The sequence below is a fragment of the Rhincodon typus genome, chromosome 14 (genome assembly GCF_021869965.1).
Source record: "Rhincodon typus isolate 14 chromosome 14, sRhiTyp1.1, whole genome shotgun sequence".
NCBI lineage: Eukaryota > Metazoa > Chordata > Chondrichthyes > Orectolobiformes > Rhincodontidae > Rhincodon > Rhincodon typus.
In genome coordinates this window covers 16,532,396-16,550,899 of record NC_063345.1, presented here as the reverse complement: position 1 = coordinate 16,550,899, position 18,504 = coordinate 16,532,396, and the positions used below count along the sequence as shown (strand labels likewise).

At 41.2% G+C, this 18,504-nt stretch overlaps 1 protein-coding gene across 1 annotated transcript in view; it reads left to right on the top strand.

Moving 5' to 3' along the window:
- LOC109927453 (phosphatidylinositol 3,4,5-trisphosphate 5-phosphatase 2-like) overlaps positions 1–18,504 on the top strand; it is a 76,400-nt gene that overhangs the window by 7,226 nt on the left and 50,670 nt on the right. Inside the window, exons 3-8 of the mRNA XM_048605144.1 lie at positions 5,964–6,095; positions 9,087–9,171; positions 11,504–11,596; positions 14,269–14,388; positions 15,324–15,438; positions 16,065–16,171. Coding sequence (XP_048461101.1) covers positions 5,964–6,095; positions 9,087–9,171; positions 11,504–11,596; positions 14,269–14,388; positions 15,324–15,438; positions 16,065–16,171 — 652 coding nt within the window. The remainder of the gene's footprint in view (positions 1–5,963; positions 6,096–9,086; positions 9,172–11,503; positions 11,597–14,268; positions 14,389–15,323; positions 15,439–16,064; positions 16,172–18,504) is intronic.

Below are 18,504 nucleotides of genomic sequence, written 5' to 3'. Positions count from 1 at the left end.
ATCCACAGCTCTTGCTTCACAAATATCTTTGTCGCCTCTTAAAAAAGTTGACCAGGTTGATGAGACATGACTTTCCCCGAACAAAACCACGTTGCCTGTTACTAACTAGTCTATTTTCTTCCAAATGTGCATACATCCTGTCCCTCAGTATCTTCTCCAAAAGCTTCCCCACCATAGATGTCAGACTCACCGGTTTATAATTTCCTGAATTATCCCTGCTTCCTTTCTTAAACAAGGGAACAGCACTGGCTAATCTCCAGTCCTCTGGAATCTCGCCTGTGGTCAAGGAGGATGTAAAGATATCTGCTAATGCCCCAGTAATTTCTTCCCTTGTCTCTCACATTAACCTAGGATAGATCCCATCTGGCCCTGGGGACTTGTCTACTTTAATACAATATAGGATACCCAAAACTTCCTCCTTTAATATTTGACATTCTCTAGAGTATTCACACACACACTCCCGACCTCAACATCAGTTATGTCCTTCTCCTCTGTGAAGACCGATAACAAAGTACTTATTAAGAATCTCTCCCACTTTCTGTGGCTCCACACATAACTTCCCTCCTTTGTCCTTGAGGAGGCCTAATCTTTCCCTTGCTACCCTCTTTCTTCTAATATGTGCATAAAAAGCCTTGGGTTTCTCCTTCACCCTGTTTGCTAAAGACATTTCATGGCCCCTTTTAGCCTTCCTAATTCTGCATTTAAATTCTTTCCTAATTTCTCTATACGGCTCAAGGGCTTTGTTAGTTTGTAGATGCCTAGACCTATCGTATGCTTCCTTTTTCCCTTTGACTAAGTTTACAATTTCCCTTGTCATTCATGGTTCCTGAATCCTGCCATTCCCATCCTTCAGTTTTGCAGGGACCTGCATGTCCTACACTTTAATCAACTCGTCTTTAAAAGCCTCCCACATGCCAGATGTAGATTTGCCTTCAAATAACTGCTCCCAGTCCACATTCCCCAGTTCTTGTCTAATTTGGATGTAATTGGCCCTTGCCCAATTAAACACGTCCATTCAAGGGCCACTCTTGTCCTTGTCCATGACTACTCAAAATCTTATGGAGTTATGGTCACTAAGCTCAAAATGCTCTCCTACTGAATCATCACCTGTCCTGGCTCATTCCCTAATACCGAGTCTAGTATGGCTTCCTCTCTGGTTGGATTGTCAACACACAGTCTCAAAAAGCCCTCCTGGACACATCTAAAAAATTGCTCTCTATCCGAGCCCCTGGCTCTAGGGGAGTCAATAAGAGGAAAGCTAAAGTCACCCACCACAACTAACCTGCTTTTTTCCACCTTCTGGTATCTCACTACATATCTACTCCTCCGTCTCATGTGGGTTATTGGAAGGCCCATAGAAAACTCTCAACATTGTGATTTCATCCTTCCTATCATAATGCCTCCACTCATAACGCCTCACTGCAAAATCCCTCCGATGAGTCCTCCCTCAACACAGTTGGGATGTGATCCCTAATCAGCAATGCAACTCCCCCACCCCTTTTGTTTCCTTTCTGTCCCATCTAAAACAGCGATAACCTGGTATGTTAAAGCTGCCAGTCCTGTCCCTCCTTTAACCATGTCTCCATAATGGCAATTACATCATAATTCCATACAGTAATCCATGCTGTTAGTTCATCTGTCTTACCTATTATACTTCTTGTATTGACGTAAATGCATTCCAGACCTTCAGTCCCTCTGAGCCCCATGACTTCCCCTGCCTGTTCTTACTCTGCGCTCTGCATATCTCAGTCTCTCTTTTGTCCGCAGTCCCTGCACTTACTGGCCTTTTGTTCCAGTGCCCACTCCCTGCCACACTAGTTTAAACCCTCACGAGGAACTCTAGCAAACCTCCCGCCCAGGATATTGGTGCCCGTCCAGTTCAGGTGCAACCCGTCCTCTTGTATAGGTTCCACCTTCCCCAGAAGACATCCCGTTGATCCACATATCTAAAGCTCTCAGTCCTACACCAGCTCTGTAGCTGCGTGTTCAACTGTACTCTCTCTCTGTTCCTAGCCTCACTAGCCCGGGGCATGGGTGGTAATCCTGAGATTACTGTTCTGGTGGCCCTGCTTTTTATTTCTCTACCTAACTCCCTGAATTGTCCTCACATGACCTCTTCCCTCTTCCTATGTCATGTGTGCCAATGTGGACAATGACTTCTGTCTGTTTTCCCTCCTGTTTCAGGGTGTCCTGTACCCACTCAGAGACATCCAGGACCCTGGTACCATCCCACAGTCTCATCCACGGCCACAGAAATGCCTGTCTGTGCCCCTGACTATTGAGTCACCTACTATTATCGTTCACCTGGACTTTGCCCCATGCTGCTGTACAGCAGAACCAGTTGTGGTGTCATAGGCCTGGCTGCTGCTTGTATTAACTTCAGACAGGCTATTCCTCTCACCGCCCCTCCTCCAAACAGTATCTAAAACAGTATACCTGTTTGAGAGGGGAATAGCAACGGGAAACTCCTGCACTACCTGCCTGTCTCTTCTGCCGTCACCCATCTATCTGCCTAGACCTATGGTGTAACCATCTCCCTAAAGCTAGTGTCCATCACTCTCTCTGCCCCTTGTATGCACCGTAGTGTGTTCAGCTGCATCTCCAACCGAACCACGCGGCCTGCGAGGAGTTACGTCTGGTCTCACTTCTTGCAGATGTAGTTGTCAGGGACACTAGACCACTCCAAGATTTTCCACATCTGGCATGAGGAGCATACCACTGCCCCAACTGCCATCTGCCTTACCTTGCCTGTCCTCTTTGAAGTGTTTTTTTGGTTAGAGGGGGTGGGGAGGCGGGCATCCCTACACAAATGTAGTGTTTTGGGTTTAACCACTCCTTGACAACAGTTCCTCTGCAATATTCAGACCAGGCATGATGACTGCAATGGCATTTCCCAGAATTCCTCTCATGCCGTCTCTGCCACCCTCTGATTCGATTGCAACCATTATGACCTTGATCAAAAAGGCTGTAAGGATAAGCCACTCTAGATCAATCAGTCTAACTTCAGAGTTTGAGAAACTCCTGGAAACAATAATTCAGGACAAAATTAATAGCCAGTTGAGAAAATGCAGGTCAGTTAGGGAGTGCCAGCATGCATTTCCTCATAGAAAATCAAGTTTAATTAATTTGCTAGAGCGTTTTGAAGATGTACCAGAGAGAGGGTTGGTTAGGACAATGCTGTTAAGATAGTCTACATGGATTTTCAGAAGACACTAGATGCTGTGCCACATAATAGACTTGTCAGCAAAGTTAGAGCTCATTGGATGAAAGGGACAGTAGCAACACGGATACACGATTGGCCAAATGAGAGCAAACAGGTTAATGGCTATTTTTTCAGACTAGGGGAATGTTTGCCAGGGAGTGCTCCAGGGGTCTGTGTTGGGACTCCTGCTTTTTTTGATATGTATTTAATGACCTAGACCTTGTGTATAGGGCACAATTTCAAAATTACAGATGTTATAAAAACTTGGACATATTACAAGCAATGAGATGGATAATTTTCACCTTCAAAAGAGTATAGACAAGTTGGTGAAGAGGTCATAGATGAAGTTCAATATGGAGAACTGGGAGGTGATCTATCTTGATCAGAAGAACACAAGAAACAATATACAATAAAGGGTACAACTTGAAGGAAAGTGCAGGAGTAGACAGACCTGGGTGTATATGTGCAAAAGTCATTAAGGGTGGCAGCACAGATTGAAAGAGTAGTTAATAATAGATACTGTATCCTTGGCTTTATTCCTTGAGACATAGTGTACAACAACAAGGAAGTTGTGTTGAACTTGTATAAGATGTTATTTTGGACTCAGCTGGAGCATTGCGAATAAATGAAGATAGACTGCAGAAGTTGGGTCAATTCTGGAAAACAGAAAGTTGTCAGGAGATATGACAAAAGTATTCAAAATCATGAGAAACCTAGACAGAGCAAATAGGGAGAAACTATTTGCACTTGTGAAAGGATCAAAATCAAGAGGGCACACATTTAAAGCAATTAATAAAAGAAGCAGAATCAATACGAAGAAATAATTTTTCACACAATGTGTTGTTAGGGTCTGGAATGGTCCACCAGAGAGTGTGGAGAAGGCAGTAAATTGATGCTGCTTTCGAAGGGGAATTAGATAATTATTTAGGAAAGAATCTGTTCTGACGAAGAACCGCCAAACTAAAAGAGTTAAGTTTAATCAGGCTATTAGGCCCATCAAGTTCACACTGACTCTCTGATAAGCATCCCACCCATCCCCATCCGATTGTTGTAACCCTACATTTCCCACGGTTAGTCTACCTAACCTGCACATTTTTGGACTGTTGAAGGAATGTGGAGCAGCTGGAGGAAACCCATACAATCATGGGGAGAACATGGAAACTCCACACAATCGCCTGAAGCTGGCATCAAACCTGGGTCCCTGGCACTATGAGGCAGCATTGCTAACCACTGAGCCACCGTTCCACCCTTAACTCTGCTTTCTTCCCACAGGTGCTGCCAGACCTGCTGAGTTTCTCCAGCAATTTCTTTTCTTGTTTCAGGTCTCCAGATTCCACAGTTCTTTGTTTTATTTGGGAAGAAAGGTGTTCAGAGTTACAGAAAAAAGGCTGGAGAATGGCACTAAATGAGATGCTCATTTGGAGAGCCAGTGCAGACATGATGGCTTTCTGTTCTGTGCTGTGAGAATTGTATGATTCTGTGAAATGCACATGTGCTCTGAGGGACGACAAATAGCGCTGAAAATTGTGCATTCATCAGCAAACACCATCGCTTCTGACCTTTTAGTGGAGCTCATTGATGAAACAGCTGAAGACAGTTGAGCCTAGGACACTACCCTGAGGAACTTGAAGGGCACTAGTGGTGCAGTGGTCATTCCCCTACCTTTGAGCCAATTCCTACCAGTACCAGAGATGTGTCATAATATGTATGAAAAGATTGCTTTTTTAAAAAATCTAACTTAAAGAGCTGTAAAGGCTCTTCTGGTGCAGCTGTAATGTTTCTACCTTTGAACCAGGAGTTCTGGGTTCAAGTCCCATTTAACCCAGAGGCGAGTAATAACATTTCTGGACAGGTTGATTAGAAAATATCTGTAAGGGCTCTTGTAGAGCTGTATTAGTGCCCTTACCTCTGACCCAGGGGCTGTATTTCAAATCCCACCTTCTTCAAGTGTGTATAATAACATGTCTGCATAGCTCGATTGGAAAATATCTGCCCTGAGGAATTTCTGAAGCTGAGATGACTGACCTTCAACAATAATAGAGACATGTCCTCCGAATCCCATTGAGAATAGTTTTGTTCAGCCTCTTAATGCCACACCCGCTTAACTGCTGCTGTGATGTTAAGAAAAGTTACTCTCAACTTCATTCTACAGTTCAGCTCTGTTATCCTGGTTTGGGCTAAGGCTGTAGGGAGGTGAAAAGCTGAGTGATCTTGGAGGAACTTGCATGGAGCATCAGAATAAGCAACCATTTCAGCAACATTGGAAAAGAGTAGATACTCTTGCTGACTTGGTGCAAAGGGACCTTGCCGATAAACAAAATATGGGTTTCGCGTCTCAGCCCTGGGTTCAGCAGGATTTACATGGTTTTTATTAGACTGACTTAGCCTGAACATATAGTAAGAATGGGGTTCCAAACTAACAGATGGGAAGAAGAGTACATGGTCTGCAGAGGAATCAATGACTTTGATCCTTCTGAAGCGCATGGGTGCATTGCACATTTCGCAATGTCAATCAAACAAAAATCTCAGTAAGCTAAAATGAATTTATATTGATGTGTTTACATTGTCAGTTGTCTTGGATTGATTCACACCGAGCAGCTTTTGGACTAGATTGCATCTGAACTTTTACTGATTATAACTGCTTGAATAACTAACAATCTTTGGACTGTGACAGTGTTGAAAATACTTATTAAGTAATCTAAGCTTTTGAGGGCATATGAACATATCTTGTGCAGAATTACAATTGCCTTGTTTACAACAGTGAGTATGCTCCTTTGCTGAGTGACTACTTGAAGATGAGCTTTCACAAGGACCTTGATGCTATTGGTGCAGGGAACATGACACTGTTACATCTCAACAAAACCATGATGAGGTTATGCAAAGACCTAGACAGGTAAGTTTCAGGAGCAAGCCTGGACACTTGCATCCTTTTATATTATTGGAGTAGCGTCACGGACCAGATGAGAACCCCCTCAGAATACGTTAATAAAGTAGCCTAGACCCTAATATTTCTTATTTTAAAGGCAAATGTAATGTACTTGTTTCAGAGGCAATTCTCTTGATCAAACTACTTCACGTTAAGCAAAAAACCAACTTATTTAAACGCTATAGTTAAGATGCAACATAAGAAAGAGGAACTTAGAATAACTTAACTCTAATGGAAAACTTAAAAGAATTAAAGATTGGGAAATGGAACAAATTGGCAAAGTTTGCCCAGAAGCTTGTTGTAAAAACTCCAAAGATTAACAACGCAAAATAACTATTACTAACTAACCATACCAATGCAGTAACATCCCACAAACACACCCCTTGGCAAAAAGGTAAGTTCTGAAAAAGTGATTTGTCTCACAGGAAACCCAGCAGCAGAGAGAAACCCCAATTTCTAGCTGTAACCAAGAAAGGGAAAAGATAGCTTCCACTTCTTTAAGCCCACAACAGCAACTGCTTAAAGTGAAACCTAAAAGCAAAAAAAAACCCCTACAAATCCTGAGATAACAAGGTGCAGAGCTGGATGAACACAGCAGGCCAAGCAGCATCATAGGAGCAGGAAGGCTGACGTTTCGGGCCTAGATCCCCTACAAATCCTGGTCTGTGAGAGCTGGCCACGCCCAGCCAGGCAGCTTCTATTAGTCCAACTTTTAAAAAAACCCAAGTCCTCACAAATTGTTCACTTTAGTGGTTTTGGCAGACTGCTCAAAACCTCTGCCTTACAACCTCTCTTTTAAAAAAAGGTCAAAATAACCTCTTAAAGCCACAGCATCATCACAGTAGTAAGCATCAAAATGAGATTATCTATTAGATTGTTTTATATTCGGATCTATCCCATCAATGTTCAAATATCCTAATATCATTCTGAAGAGCAGCAAATTCTATATCCTAAAATAAATGTAGAAAACCCTGAAAATTTGCAGATAGTTCATCAATGCATGCAAAGTAGGAAAGAAATATTATTGATTTTGGTGTAGACCAACATTACGCTTCAACAAAGATTCTCTGCATGAACTAGCAGCCAATATTTTGTTCCTTTTTAGACTCCTATAATCAGAATTGGTCATTATAGCACTAAAAAAAACCATAAGAACTGTTGAGTCCTGCTGTGCATTACCGATATTTACTTTATGTCCTTTAATTGGAGTTTTATTACAAACATGTTCAACATGCTGAGCCATTGTGGAGGAATATTCAGAAAAACAAATTCATAAAATGCTTCCTGCCATATAAAGCTCTTATCATTTCCAAGCCTTGCCTGTATCAGACAAGGATCACTTGATAAATATCAGGAACAGATAAAGATCTGTCTACCTAAACTTTAAATATATTCACTGACCTAGCCTCCACTGGTGGATTAGTGAATTCTGTCCTGCATGAAGCCTGTTCAATGCCCCGTCTTTGGGTCGCCTGTCGGGAAATGGAACAAATTGGTGGTTTGCCCAGAAGCTCTTTGCAAAAATTCCAAAGATTAACAACACAGAGAGAATATACTCCTTCCATGGTCTGTCTTAGATATGGGACTCCTTATCTTGAAACTCTGTCCCCTCGATCTCAGTTACCTCATCAGATGAAAAATCCTGTCATCATCTACCTTGCCAGGCACCCCTTCAGGGTCTTACATGTTTCAATAAAAAAACTTCTAATTCTTCTGAACTCCAATGAGTGTAGGCCGAATCTGCTCATTTTCCCTCAGACAACAACACCTTAATCCCAGGAATCAGTCTATCAATCATTCTCTGAACTGCGCCTGATGCAAGTATATTCCCACTGAAATAAGCAAACCAAATGCAGTTCTCCAAGTTGGTTTTCTCCATTGCTCTACGCAGTTGTTACAAAATTTCCCTACCCTTCTATAACTTTTTCCACTTGCATTAAAGGCATTTGATTTCCTAAATATTTGCCTCAGTTACCTTACCAGATATTTACATTCTGCTTAAGTCCATAGACCATCAGGTATAGGAGCAAAGTCTGGCCTATTGAGTCTACTCGACCATTTGATCGTGACTGATATGTTTCTCAACCCTACAGTCCTGCCTTCTTCCCTTAACCCTTGATCCTCTTAAAACAGCGGAGGCGATGACCTAGTGGTATTATCACTAGACTGCTAATCCAGAGACCCAGGTAATGCTCTGCCGACCTGGGTTCAAATCCCACCATGGCAGATGGTGGAATCTGAATTCAATACTAAAAACAAAATCTGGAATCAAGAGTCTAATGATGACCATGATTTCATTGTTGATTGTTAGGAAAAACCCATCTGATTCACTCATGTCCTTTAGGTAGAAAACTGCCTCCATGTGAGCTCAGAGCCACAGCAGTGTGGGTGATACTTGAATGCCCTCTGGGTAATTAGGGACGGCTAATAAATGCTGGCCTTGCCAATGGCACCCTTATCCTGTGAATGAATGAATAAGTAAAACAAAAATAAAGAAATTAATTAAAAAGGCATTTGGTCTTCATGCGAAGTATCCTCTGTATCAAAGATGACTTGCTTCCGCTATGGTTCAATTGATTCCGAGATAGCTGATAAGTTCAATGCATGAGCTGAAGACTCTACCACAGACAAGGCAGGTGGTGCTTGATGGATTGGCTGGATGCGTTGTTACGAGATTTTCTGCACTCTCTCCAACCTTTGCCTCTGCAGATTTCCAACAAGTATAGATTAGTGTCTTCCAAGATGAACTGTCTCCATTTTAGCCAGGTACAAGACAGGGACTCCCATGTTATGACATGAATGTTGATTTCTTCAGGGGAACTTTGAGGAAATCCCCAGTTTTTAAATGCTTCAGAGACACAAGTTCAAGATGAACTTTTTAGAATGGTCTATTAGTTCAAGTTCATTGCCATCTTTGTCCTCTATCCGTTTCAACTCACTGTCTGTTTTTCTCACCAGGGAGATAGATCTGGTGTCCACCAACCTTGAGGCAATAGTGCAAGTGTTTGCCGGGAATACCCATTGCAACACAGTCAAAAAAGAGGTAAGATATGAATGACACTTAAAAACACCTGTTTGTTTGTGACACTTCCACATTTGTCCAGGATACTCTGCCTTTCACATGCAGCATAATTCCATGTGAGTACCAATAGATAACCTGGAACCTTTGGAAAGAAAAGGAATCAGTTTCAGAAAGCGAATTGGTTATCATTTCACTGAGTCATGCATCTTGAGTTGAGCCTGAGGAAATTCAAAGCAACATGATGAGAAAAGCAGGGATAACATTAACAACTGGAGGAACAACACCTCATTTTCGCTTGGGGACACCACAGCCCTCCGGACTCAATATTGAGTTCAATAATTTTAGGGCCTAAACTCTCCCATGTCCCAGCCCCCCAACCCCACACACCAGGCCTTGTTACCACATAGCCTACCATTACACACCCCCTGTTGTTAGTCACTAACAGCCCCATCAACAAATATTCACCCTCCCAGCCTGATCGTTAGCAACTCCTTTGTCTGTCCAACTGTCTCTCTCTTTCTTTGGGCTGTATCCTATCGTTTACTCCCTACCCCACCCACCTCCCTATTTTCTGCATATAAACTGACGTTTTCCCAGCCACCATCAGTTCTGAGGAAGGGTCACCGGACCCGAAATGTTAACTCTGTTTTCTCCTCCACAGATGCTGCCAGACCTGCTGCGCTTTTCCAGCGACTTTATTTTAGTTCCTGATTTACAGCATCTGCAGTTCTTTTGGTTTTTATTAGGGATAGCATTAACTCTGTCCTACTTCATGTACCGTAACTAGAAAAGCTGCACAGTCATCATGTACACAGCAATGAATTTTCTGCTGAACGTCCAGTGAAGCTACTGCAGTGGAGTTGGAAAATCAGTCGAAGTACTGATTCCATTACATTTCTTGCATTTGTCCAGTTGAGACAATAGATACAGAAGCTGTCTATGAAACACCTGCATTCAATGATAAAAGATTAGTGCTGTTTTCTTAGAACATCAAGTGTATGTTTGTGCACAGTCTCCATCATTAACTGTTGAGATCTTCAGGTTAATATGTAAAATATTTCCACACAATTTTCCAACCACTTTCTGCAGAAGCCCCCAGGGTCATGATAACATAAAGGTAAATGATAGGAGGTGCAGGGGTTACTGCTGTAGAAGCTTTATTGATTCTGATAATGTTAAAGTCACTGAATTAATAACAGTTTGTACAACAATTAAAACACAATCTGTGTACCGTGAGTCTCCACAGCTCCTTGAACCTATTTTTCTGCTTTTATTAACACTCTAAATTTGAATATAGTTAGAAAAGACAAAATGATTTTTAAAATTTGGATATATCAAAATATAAAATCAATACTTTTAGCTGCTAACTTTGAGAATAGTTGCTAAACTTGAAAGCAAAATGCTGTGACTGCTAGCAGCATTACATATGCCAGGCAGTATCTGTGGATGGAGAACTAGAGTTAATGTTTCATCAAAGATCACATTTTTATTCTAATACCTCTTTTATGTTAGCTTTTATTTTGTACCTGTTCTCAGGATGTGAGTAAGTTATTATATTGCTATTTATTCCCAATCGAAAACTCGAGGGCATAGGTTTAAGGCGAGGGGGGAGAGATACAAAAGGGTCCAGAGGGACAAATCTTTCACACTGAGGGTAGTGAGTGTCTGGAATGGGCTGCCAGAGGTAGTGGTGGAGGTGAGTACATTTTTGTCATTTAAGAAACATTTGAACAGGTAAATGAATGAGATAGGTATGGAGTGATATAGACCAAGCACAGGCAAATTGTAAAAACTGGGTGATGTGGGCAAGTTGGGCCAAAGGGCCTGTTTCCATACTGTAAACCTCGATGACTCAGTCCTTCAGAGGCACTTCTGCTAATGATAGCTCTTATAAATGAGTGTCTGACTTTGGAGTCATGCACATAATGTGGGCCTGAAGAATACATTTTAATCAGAACAGGCAGATCAATTGTAGCAGTAAAATGGAGTCAAGTGTGGTAAAATCTGAGGTCATTCACTTTGTCAAAATTGTGAAGACTTGGATTGACAGATTTATTAAGTGAGGGATGAAAGGTTTTGGAGTTCAGATGGTAAAGAACCATGATCAAATTGAATAGTGGAATAGATTCAGAAAGGGTCTACTCACATTCTTATAATACCTTCTTTCTTTAATGTGAAGGATTTTGGTTTATTAGAATAAGTTGAGATTGCACAAGAATTTGTCTACATGTACCTGTGGGTTGTTGTCCATTATGTGATCAAAACCTGCCATTGATTAAATTAGAAGAAAAATCTTAGAGGCCAAGTTTATTTTATGTCCAATGTTTGATTGCTCATCTTTCTATTTTCACAGGAGCCTCTCAGTCCAAGTGGTTCTAATGAGCTGGAAGTCCTCATCAATAAAATTAAAAATCTGAGCAATTTGCTGCCAAACATGGAAGAAAGGGTACAGTTTCCATATCTAGTTTGAGATTGTGTTGGGTCTAGTGAATCATTTCATGGGCTAGTATATTAAACTTCCATCTTTTATATCCAGTGGAATGAAAGTTTCTTCTCTTTTGCGGCTGTACAAAGTAAGACATGAGCTTGAATACACACAGCCTGATTTCTGTTTCTGCCCATAATTCAACAGCAGCTTGCAATTGTATAATGCCTTTAATGGAAAAATATAATATAAAAATTTTTTAGAGAGGTGTGAGGAAAAATTTATGAAAATAACATTGAGCTTAAGATATGTGACCAAATACTCAGTCAAAGGTGTGAACTTTAAAGGAGGAAGGGGATGAGTGCAGGATCTGGAATGGCTTAGACAAGGAATTAAGGTGAATATATTTTAGCTGGTTAGAGGTATGACTGCCATCGAAGCATGAATCTCCAATTGGAGCAGGCTCCAAGGGCCAAATTCTTTACTCCTTTTTTCTGTGATGGAGTGAAGAATGAGAAGAATGCACAAGAGGTCATAGGCAGAGATAAGAAGCTCAGAAATACATGTAGGATTGGCAATAATGAAAATAGAGGTCATAGTGGCAGAACAAGAACAGAATCAGCAATATTGATAACAATTTGCCGTCTCATATGGAGAGGCCACAACAATGAGATGTTAAAAAGCAATTGTGTTGCAGGGGGAATTTCTTCAAAATGCAGATTTCCGACGTAAGAAATGTTTTAAGAGCTCATTCTTCATATTTGGGAAATTAAAAGAACTAGGATATATATTTATCAATTTATATCCCAGTTAAGTAGTCAATAACTCACTTTGGTATTTACTTTACCTCATTATGTTTCTGTAAGCAGGTTGGAAAGGAAATGATTTTCCATGATGTTATGTCATGAAGGTGGTGTTCCTTTAAGATTTTCAACTTAGATTTCACAGATTCACAACCCTTTGAGGGAAGAGATGCTTCCTTGTCTCAGTTTTAAATATGACCTTGCATTCTAGCATTCTAATTTGTCCACCAAGAGGAACCATCTTTCTGTGTCTACTTTGATTTGATCTATTATTGTCACATTTACCTAGGTGCAATGAAAAATTTTGTTTTTTGTATAGTACAGGCAGATCATATCATAGAAAATGCATTAGGGCAGTAGAACAGCGCAAAGAATACAATGTTATGGCTACAGAGAAAGCACAAAAAGAGAGATCAACATTAAATTTAAAATTTGAGAGGTCTATTCAGATATCTAATAACGGCAAGAAAGAAGCTTTTCTTAGATCTGTTGGTGTGTGTGTTTAAGCTATTGTATCTTCTGCCCAAGTGAAGAGGTTGGAAGAGATTATAACCAGGATGGGAGGGATCTTCGATTATGTTGGCTGCCTTCCCAAGGCAGCAAGAAGTATAGGTGGAGTCAATGAATGGAAGGTTGGCTTGCGTGATGGCCTGGGCTGTGCTCACAATTCTCTAGTTTCTTACGGTCCTGGACAAAGCAGTTGCCATCCCAAGCCATGATGCATCCAGATAGGATATTTTCTCTGGTGCATCTATAAAAATTGGTAAGAGTCTTTATGGACATTCCAAATTTCTTTAGCCTCCTGAGGAAGTAAATGAGTTGTTGTGCTTTGTTGACTGTAACATCAATGTCAATCCTCTTTAGCATCTTATGTACCTCAATTAGATCTCCTCTCATCCTTCCAGCATAGGAAGGAAGAGCATCCTGCTGGGACCCAACAAACATAGGCACCAGTTCCATGCGACCTCACGTCACTATGACATGGCTCCTTACCCACCCACCCAATAACAATCCTCAGTGTAAAAGTATGATGAGCCCTTTGCCTCCCATTGCTTCCGGTGGCATGGTTAAACTGACACTTCTCGATTTCTTGCAGATCCTTAGGTGAGGTGGCCGGAGGGCCAAAGACAAGAGTTTCTGGCATTGAAATAATGTGACTGGGGGGTCCAGTGGGCAGCTGGGAGAGGTTTACCCTGCTTTGCTGGCAAAATTCACGTATCACTGTGGGACAAGATGTAAACAGCTGCATTTTGGATAAATTGCAGTTGATGAAGCTTATGAGGAAAGCGTTTCTGAAAAAAGCCCTGGTGACATTTCTCATTTGTTCTTGGGAGTTGGGCAACGCTGTCAAGCCACAGTCTATCCGCAGTTATCCTGAGGATATTAAATTAACTTGGATCACATGTAGGCTAGACTGGGTAGGGCAGGAAAGTTCCCTTGTCCAAGGATGTTTGTGAGCCAGACAGGTCTTTCCAACAGGCAGACAGGTTTCACAGCCAATAACATTGCCTGCCTGGATGGAATTTGAACTTGCAACCTACGGGTTGCTAGCACAGTTCCCTAACCTTCGGATATTGTATCCTGTCACCAATGGGGAATGTCAAAAATGAACAGTGAGGAACCAAGGATGGCCCTACAGTTGGGTGAGGTCAAACGATTGCAATCTGAGATGTTCTTCTGTCAGCATTCCTTCCCTGCGCTGTTGACCGATTTCAGTTATCCTGGAACCTTTAGAATGTCCTCCCAGTATTCTTTCGCTCTTTTACGATGTCACCAGCTGCCACTGTTTGTGCATCAATGCCAAAATATGAAAAGATACAGATAGTCCACTTGTATTCTCGAGACAAAGTTCAGGTGGTCTTCATTCACTGTGGTTTTATTTGTTGACAGGTGTGGAAGGGTTTGCAGCAGATGATGGTCACACACAGGGTGGAATTACCTGCTCACTTAACTTCTCCTGAAAACAATGGCAGGAATGCATCTAAACCTATCCCAATTCAGAGCTTTGAGGTAAAAGAGAAAAAGCTTTTCTTTTTTTTTCAAAGAAGTACAAGTTCTGATCGATAAGTTTTTATCATGGAAAGGGATTGATACTATGGGGAATGGAGTGTTTATCTCCAGTCACTACACCAAGCTTGGACCAGGTGTGAAGCAAGACTGTTTGGAAAAAAAGCAGTTTGGATGGCATTGCCTGCTGGTCTTTATCCTTCTCCCAGTGCTATTCATTGTCTCTGCTGCTCAGGGATAGGATAGGCAGGTCAGATTTCACAGTCCCTGATTTTAGTCCAATAATGATTCTTCGCTATGGTGTCCCTCTATGGCAAGAGTCACAGAAATCCCCCAACATGTCCTTAATATAGCATGGCTAAAATCCTGAACTCATGCAATCATGAGTAGTCCATGACATTATGAGCACATGCATCATTATGCTATGGACCTTTCAAAGTCCCTTTTGAATCAGAGGACGATCATTTGTCCGATTGGACTGTTCTGCCCTAAAAGGTTCAAAACCTTGGCAGGGTTATAGCTGCACAAGACCTCTGGCACTGTACCTAACTGACATTTTTTTTCTTTTCTGAATTGAGGAAGTGTACACCATCAGCCTGTATAAACATTTCTGTTGACCATTATCCTAAACCTCCCCTCACTTCATGCTCAAAGTAGAGGTCACTGGATGCTGAGCAGAAGTGGGAACCCTGACTGATTTTAATGGTTCCTAATCCAGTGGTATCAATGGTGTTTGCAAACTTCTGTTATTAATTCTGGCTGAGATCAACTAGTTCATCATAATCATCAATCAAATCCTTTACAATCAAGGTGACACAGGAGCACTTGAGCAGTGCATTTCTTGTTACAAACTCAGCAAGTGAAGCAAAGAAGGGTCTTAGTGGTCATGCGAAATGATCTTGCTCAGGTAAAAGTGCCTGTTTCTTTTTACATTTTAGGTAAAGCTTGGAAAAACTCAGAAATATACGTTGAGTGTTGACGTGGATGGGGGGAAGCTTCAAATCTCGAAGAAAGCTGCTGGTTCACCCGAGGAATCTATTTTGTACGATAAAAGTAAGGAGAGTCGGTTATTAGTCAAGCCCAGTATCTAGCCTCAACAACAAAAGCAGAAATTGCTGGAAAGGCTCAGCAGGTCTGGCAGCATCTGTGGAGACAAATCAGAGTTAATGTTTCAGATCGAGTAACTCTTCCTCAGAACTGGAGTATCCCAGTATCTAGCCTTCTGCTCAGTTTTCATTGGCTGTAGTCCATGCATCAAAGCTGCTAGTTAATTACCCGGAAGGAAGCTATATTTAGCCCTTCTTAACTTATTCATTCTGATAGCCCTACGTTGAGTCACATCAATGTCCGAAATAATTGTTCCAATTTACATAGAAGTCTGTTTCACACATTGATCTCTCTAGGTGAAAACAGAATTTCTTGATACCAGCTCTGAATGTACCTTTTACCAACTTGAAACTAGAATTTCTTATTTAACTCTCAGAATTTAAGGTCATATTTTGAGTTAACTTCTTCTATACCTGTAACAATCTAGTATATCTCTACAGGATCTCCTGTCAGAGATTTACATTCTAGGCTGAAGAGATGAAGCACCTTTAGACTTCTTTCCTAAGTTTGGCCTGTAAGCTGCTGATAAGTATGGAGCATTGACATTCTTTTTAAATCTCTTTGCTTTACAGTTTTGCAATTGGTTAAATATCAGAGCACGCCAAACACACTACAGATTGTGACTGACAAAGAAAATCAGAAAAATCAGCAGAGGGATTTCATTTTTGAAAATGCAAGGGTATGTTATGCGCACAAGACCTTCCAGAATCTGTTTTACTTGTATTGAATAGGGGATTAGTTGCTTTTATTCTTCCTTCGTATCACAGGATTTCAGGTTCAAATCACTTAACAGCTCATGTACCCAAGGAATGTTGCACTGTCAGAAGTATCATCTTTCACATAAATATTAAAGTAAGGATCCACTTGTCCACTAGGCTGCATGTAAGAGATTTTGCCATGTAATTATGCAGAATAGCTGAACAAAAACAGAGAACTTTGGATGCTGGAAATCTGAAACAATAGCAGAAATTGCTCGTGAAACTCAGGAGGTCTGGCAGCATCTGGAGAGAAAGCAGAGTCAACGTTTCAAGTTCAGCATTCTGAAGAAGAGTCACTGGACCCAAAACATTGATTCTATTTTCTCTCCACATATGCTGTCAGACCTGCTGAGTTTCTTCAGCAATTTCTGTTCTTTTATGCAGAAGAGCTACCTTATTTATATGTAAACCTCAATCAACATCACTAAAACAGGTCATATTACAGTTTTTGTGACTTTGCTGTGTGTGTATCAGCTGCTATGTTTCCTAAATTACAACAGTGACTGCAGTTCAAAAATCCGTCATTGGCTGTAGAGTGTTTTGAGACATCTGGTGTTTATGAAAAGCTCTGTGGAAATGTGAGATTTTTTCTGGTTACTTGTATAAATAAAATTTTAAAATAAATCATTATCCAGATGAAAGAAGTCATTGCTGAATAGGTGTAGATTTCTTTCCATTTCAGGCAACTTTTGCTCACATTGTTAATTTATGATGGCGTTTGAATCAATCTTAAAAGTTGTGCTATGATTATTGCAGCATTATCCATAACCAACATCCACCATAAACAAATAAATATCCATTCTTGCCATGATGTAGCTGTGGTCTGTACGATCCACAGGATGCAGAGCAGCACATTGTCAAGCTTTCCATAGCCTCTCTGGCCTTCAAACAACCAGAAGGTCAAGGGCACAGTTTATAGGAATACCATCAATTGTAAATCACGTACAAGACTGTGTGTGACTTCAATGAGGGAGGGCATGTAAAATAGGTCAGGACTGCACTTGGAATATTATACACATTTTTGGTCTCCTTACCTCCTAAGCATATTGCTACAGATGGAATACAATGGCAGATGGAGTTTAATTTAGATAGATGCGAAGTATTGCATTTTAGAAAGGCAAATCAGGGCAGGATTTGTACACTTAATGGTAGGATCCTGGGGAATGTTGCTGAACAAAGAGACCTTGGGGTGCAAGTTCACACTTCCTTGAAAGTAGAGTCACGGGTAGATAGGATAGTGAAGAAGGCGTGACTTTATTGATCAGTGCATTGAGTTTAGGAGTTGGGAAGTCATGTTGCGGCTGTAGAGGATGTTGGTTCGGTCATGTTTGGAATACTGTTCTCATTTCTGGCCTCCCTGCTATAGGAAGGGTGTTGTTAAATTTGAAAGCATGCAGAAAGGATTTACAAGGATGTTGCTGGGGTTGGAGGGTTTGGCCTATAGGGAGAGGCTAAATAGGCTGGGGCTATCTTCCCTGCAACGTTGGAGGCTGATGGGTGATTTTATTGAGGTTTGTAAAATCATGAGGGGCATGGATAGGGTGAGTAACCAAGTCTTTTTCTTGGGGTAGGAGAGCCCAAAATGAGAGGGCATAGGTTTAAGGTGAGAGGGGAAAGATATAAAAGGGACCTGAGGGGCAACTTTTTCATGTAGGGAGTGAAACGTGTATGGAACAAACTGCCAGAGGAAGTAGTGGAGGCTGGTACAATTACAACAATTAAAAGGCACCTGGAATGGGTAATTGAATAGAAAGGGTTTAAAAGGGTATGAGCCAAATGCTGGCAAACAAACCTAAATTAATTTAGGATATCTGGTTGGCATGGACAAGTTGGACCAAAGGGTCTGTTTCCATGCTGTACAACTCTGACTCCATGATTGTTCCCAGGATGGAGGGTCTGTCCTACAAAGAGAAATTAGGCAAACTGGGCCTGTATTCTCAAGAGTTTTTAAGAATGAGAAGTGATCTTGTTGAAACCAAAAAAACAAAAAACTTAAAGGAATAGACAGGGTAAATGCAGATAATACGCTTTCCTTAGCTTGGAAAGCTAAAACCATGGGGCAGAAATTAGAAATAAGGGGCATACTACTTAGGACCAAGAAGAGGACTTTTTGTTCTGAATCTTGAAATTGTCCCCCTGAGAAAGCTGTGAAAGTCCAGTCTTTGAGTATGCTAAAGTAGAGAATGATAGACTTCTGATTACCGATGGCATAAAGGGTTATGGGGATAAGGTGGCAAATGGCAAAGTGTTCAAA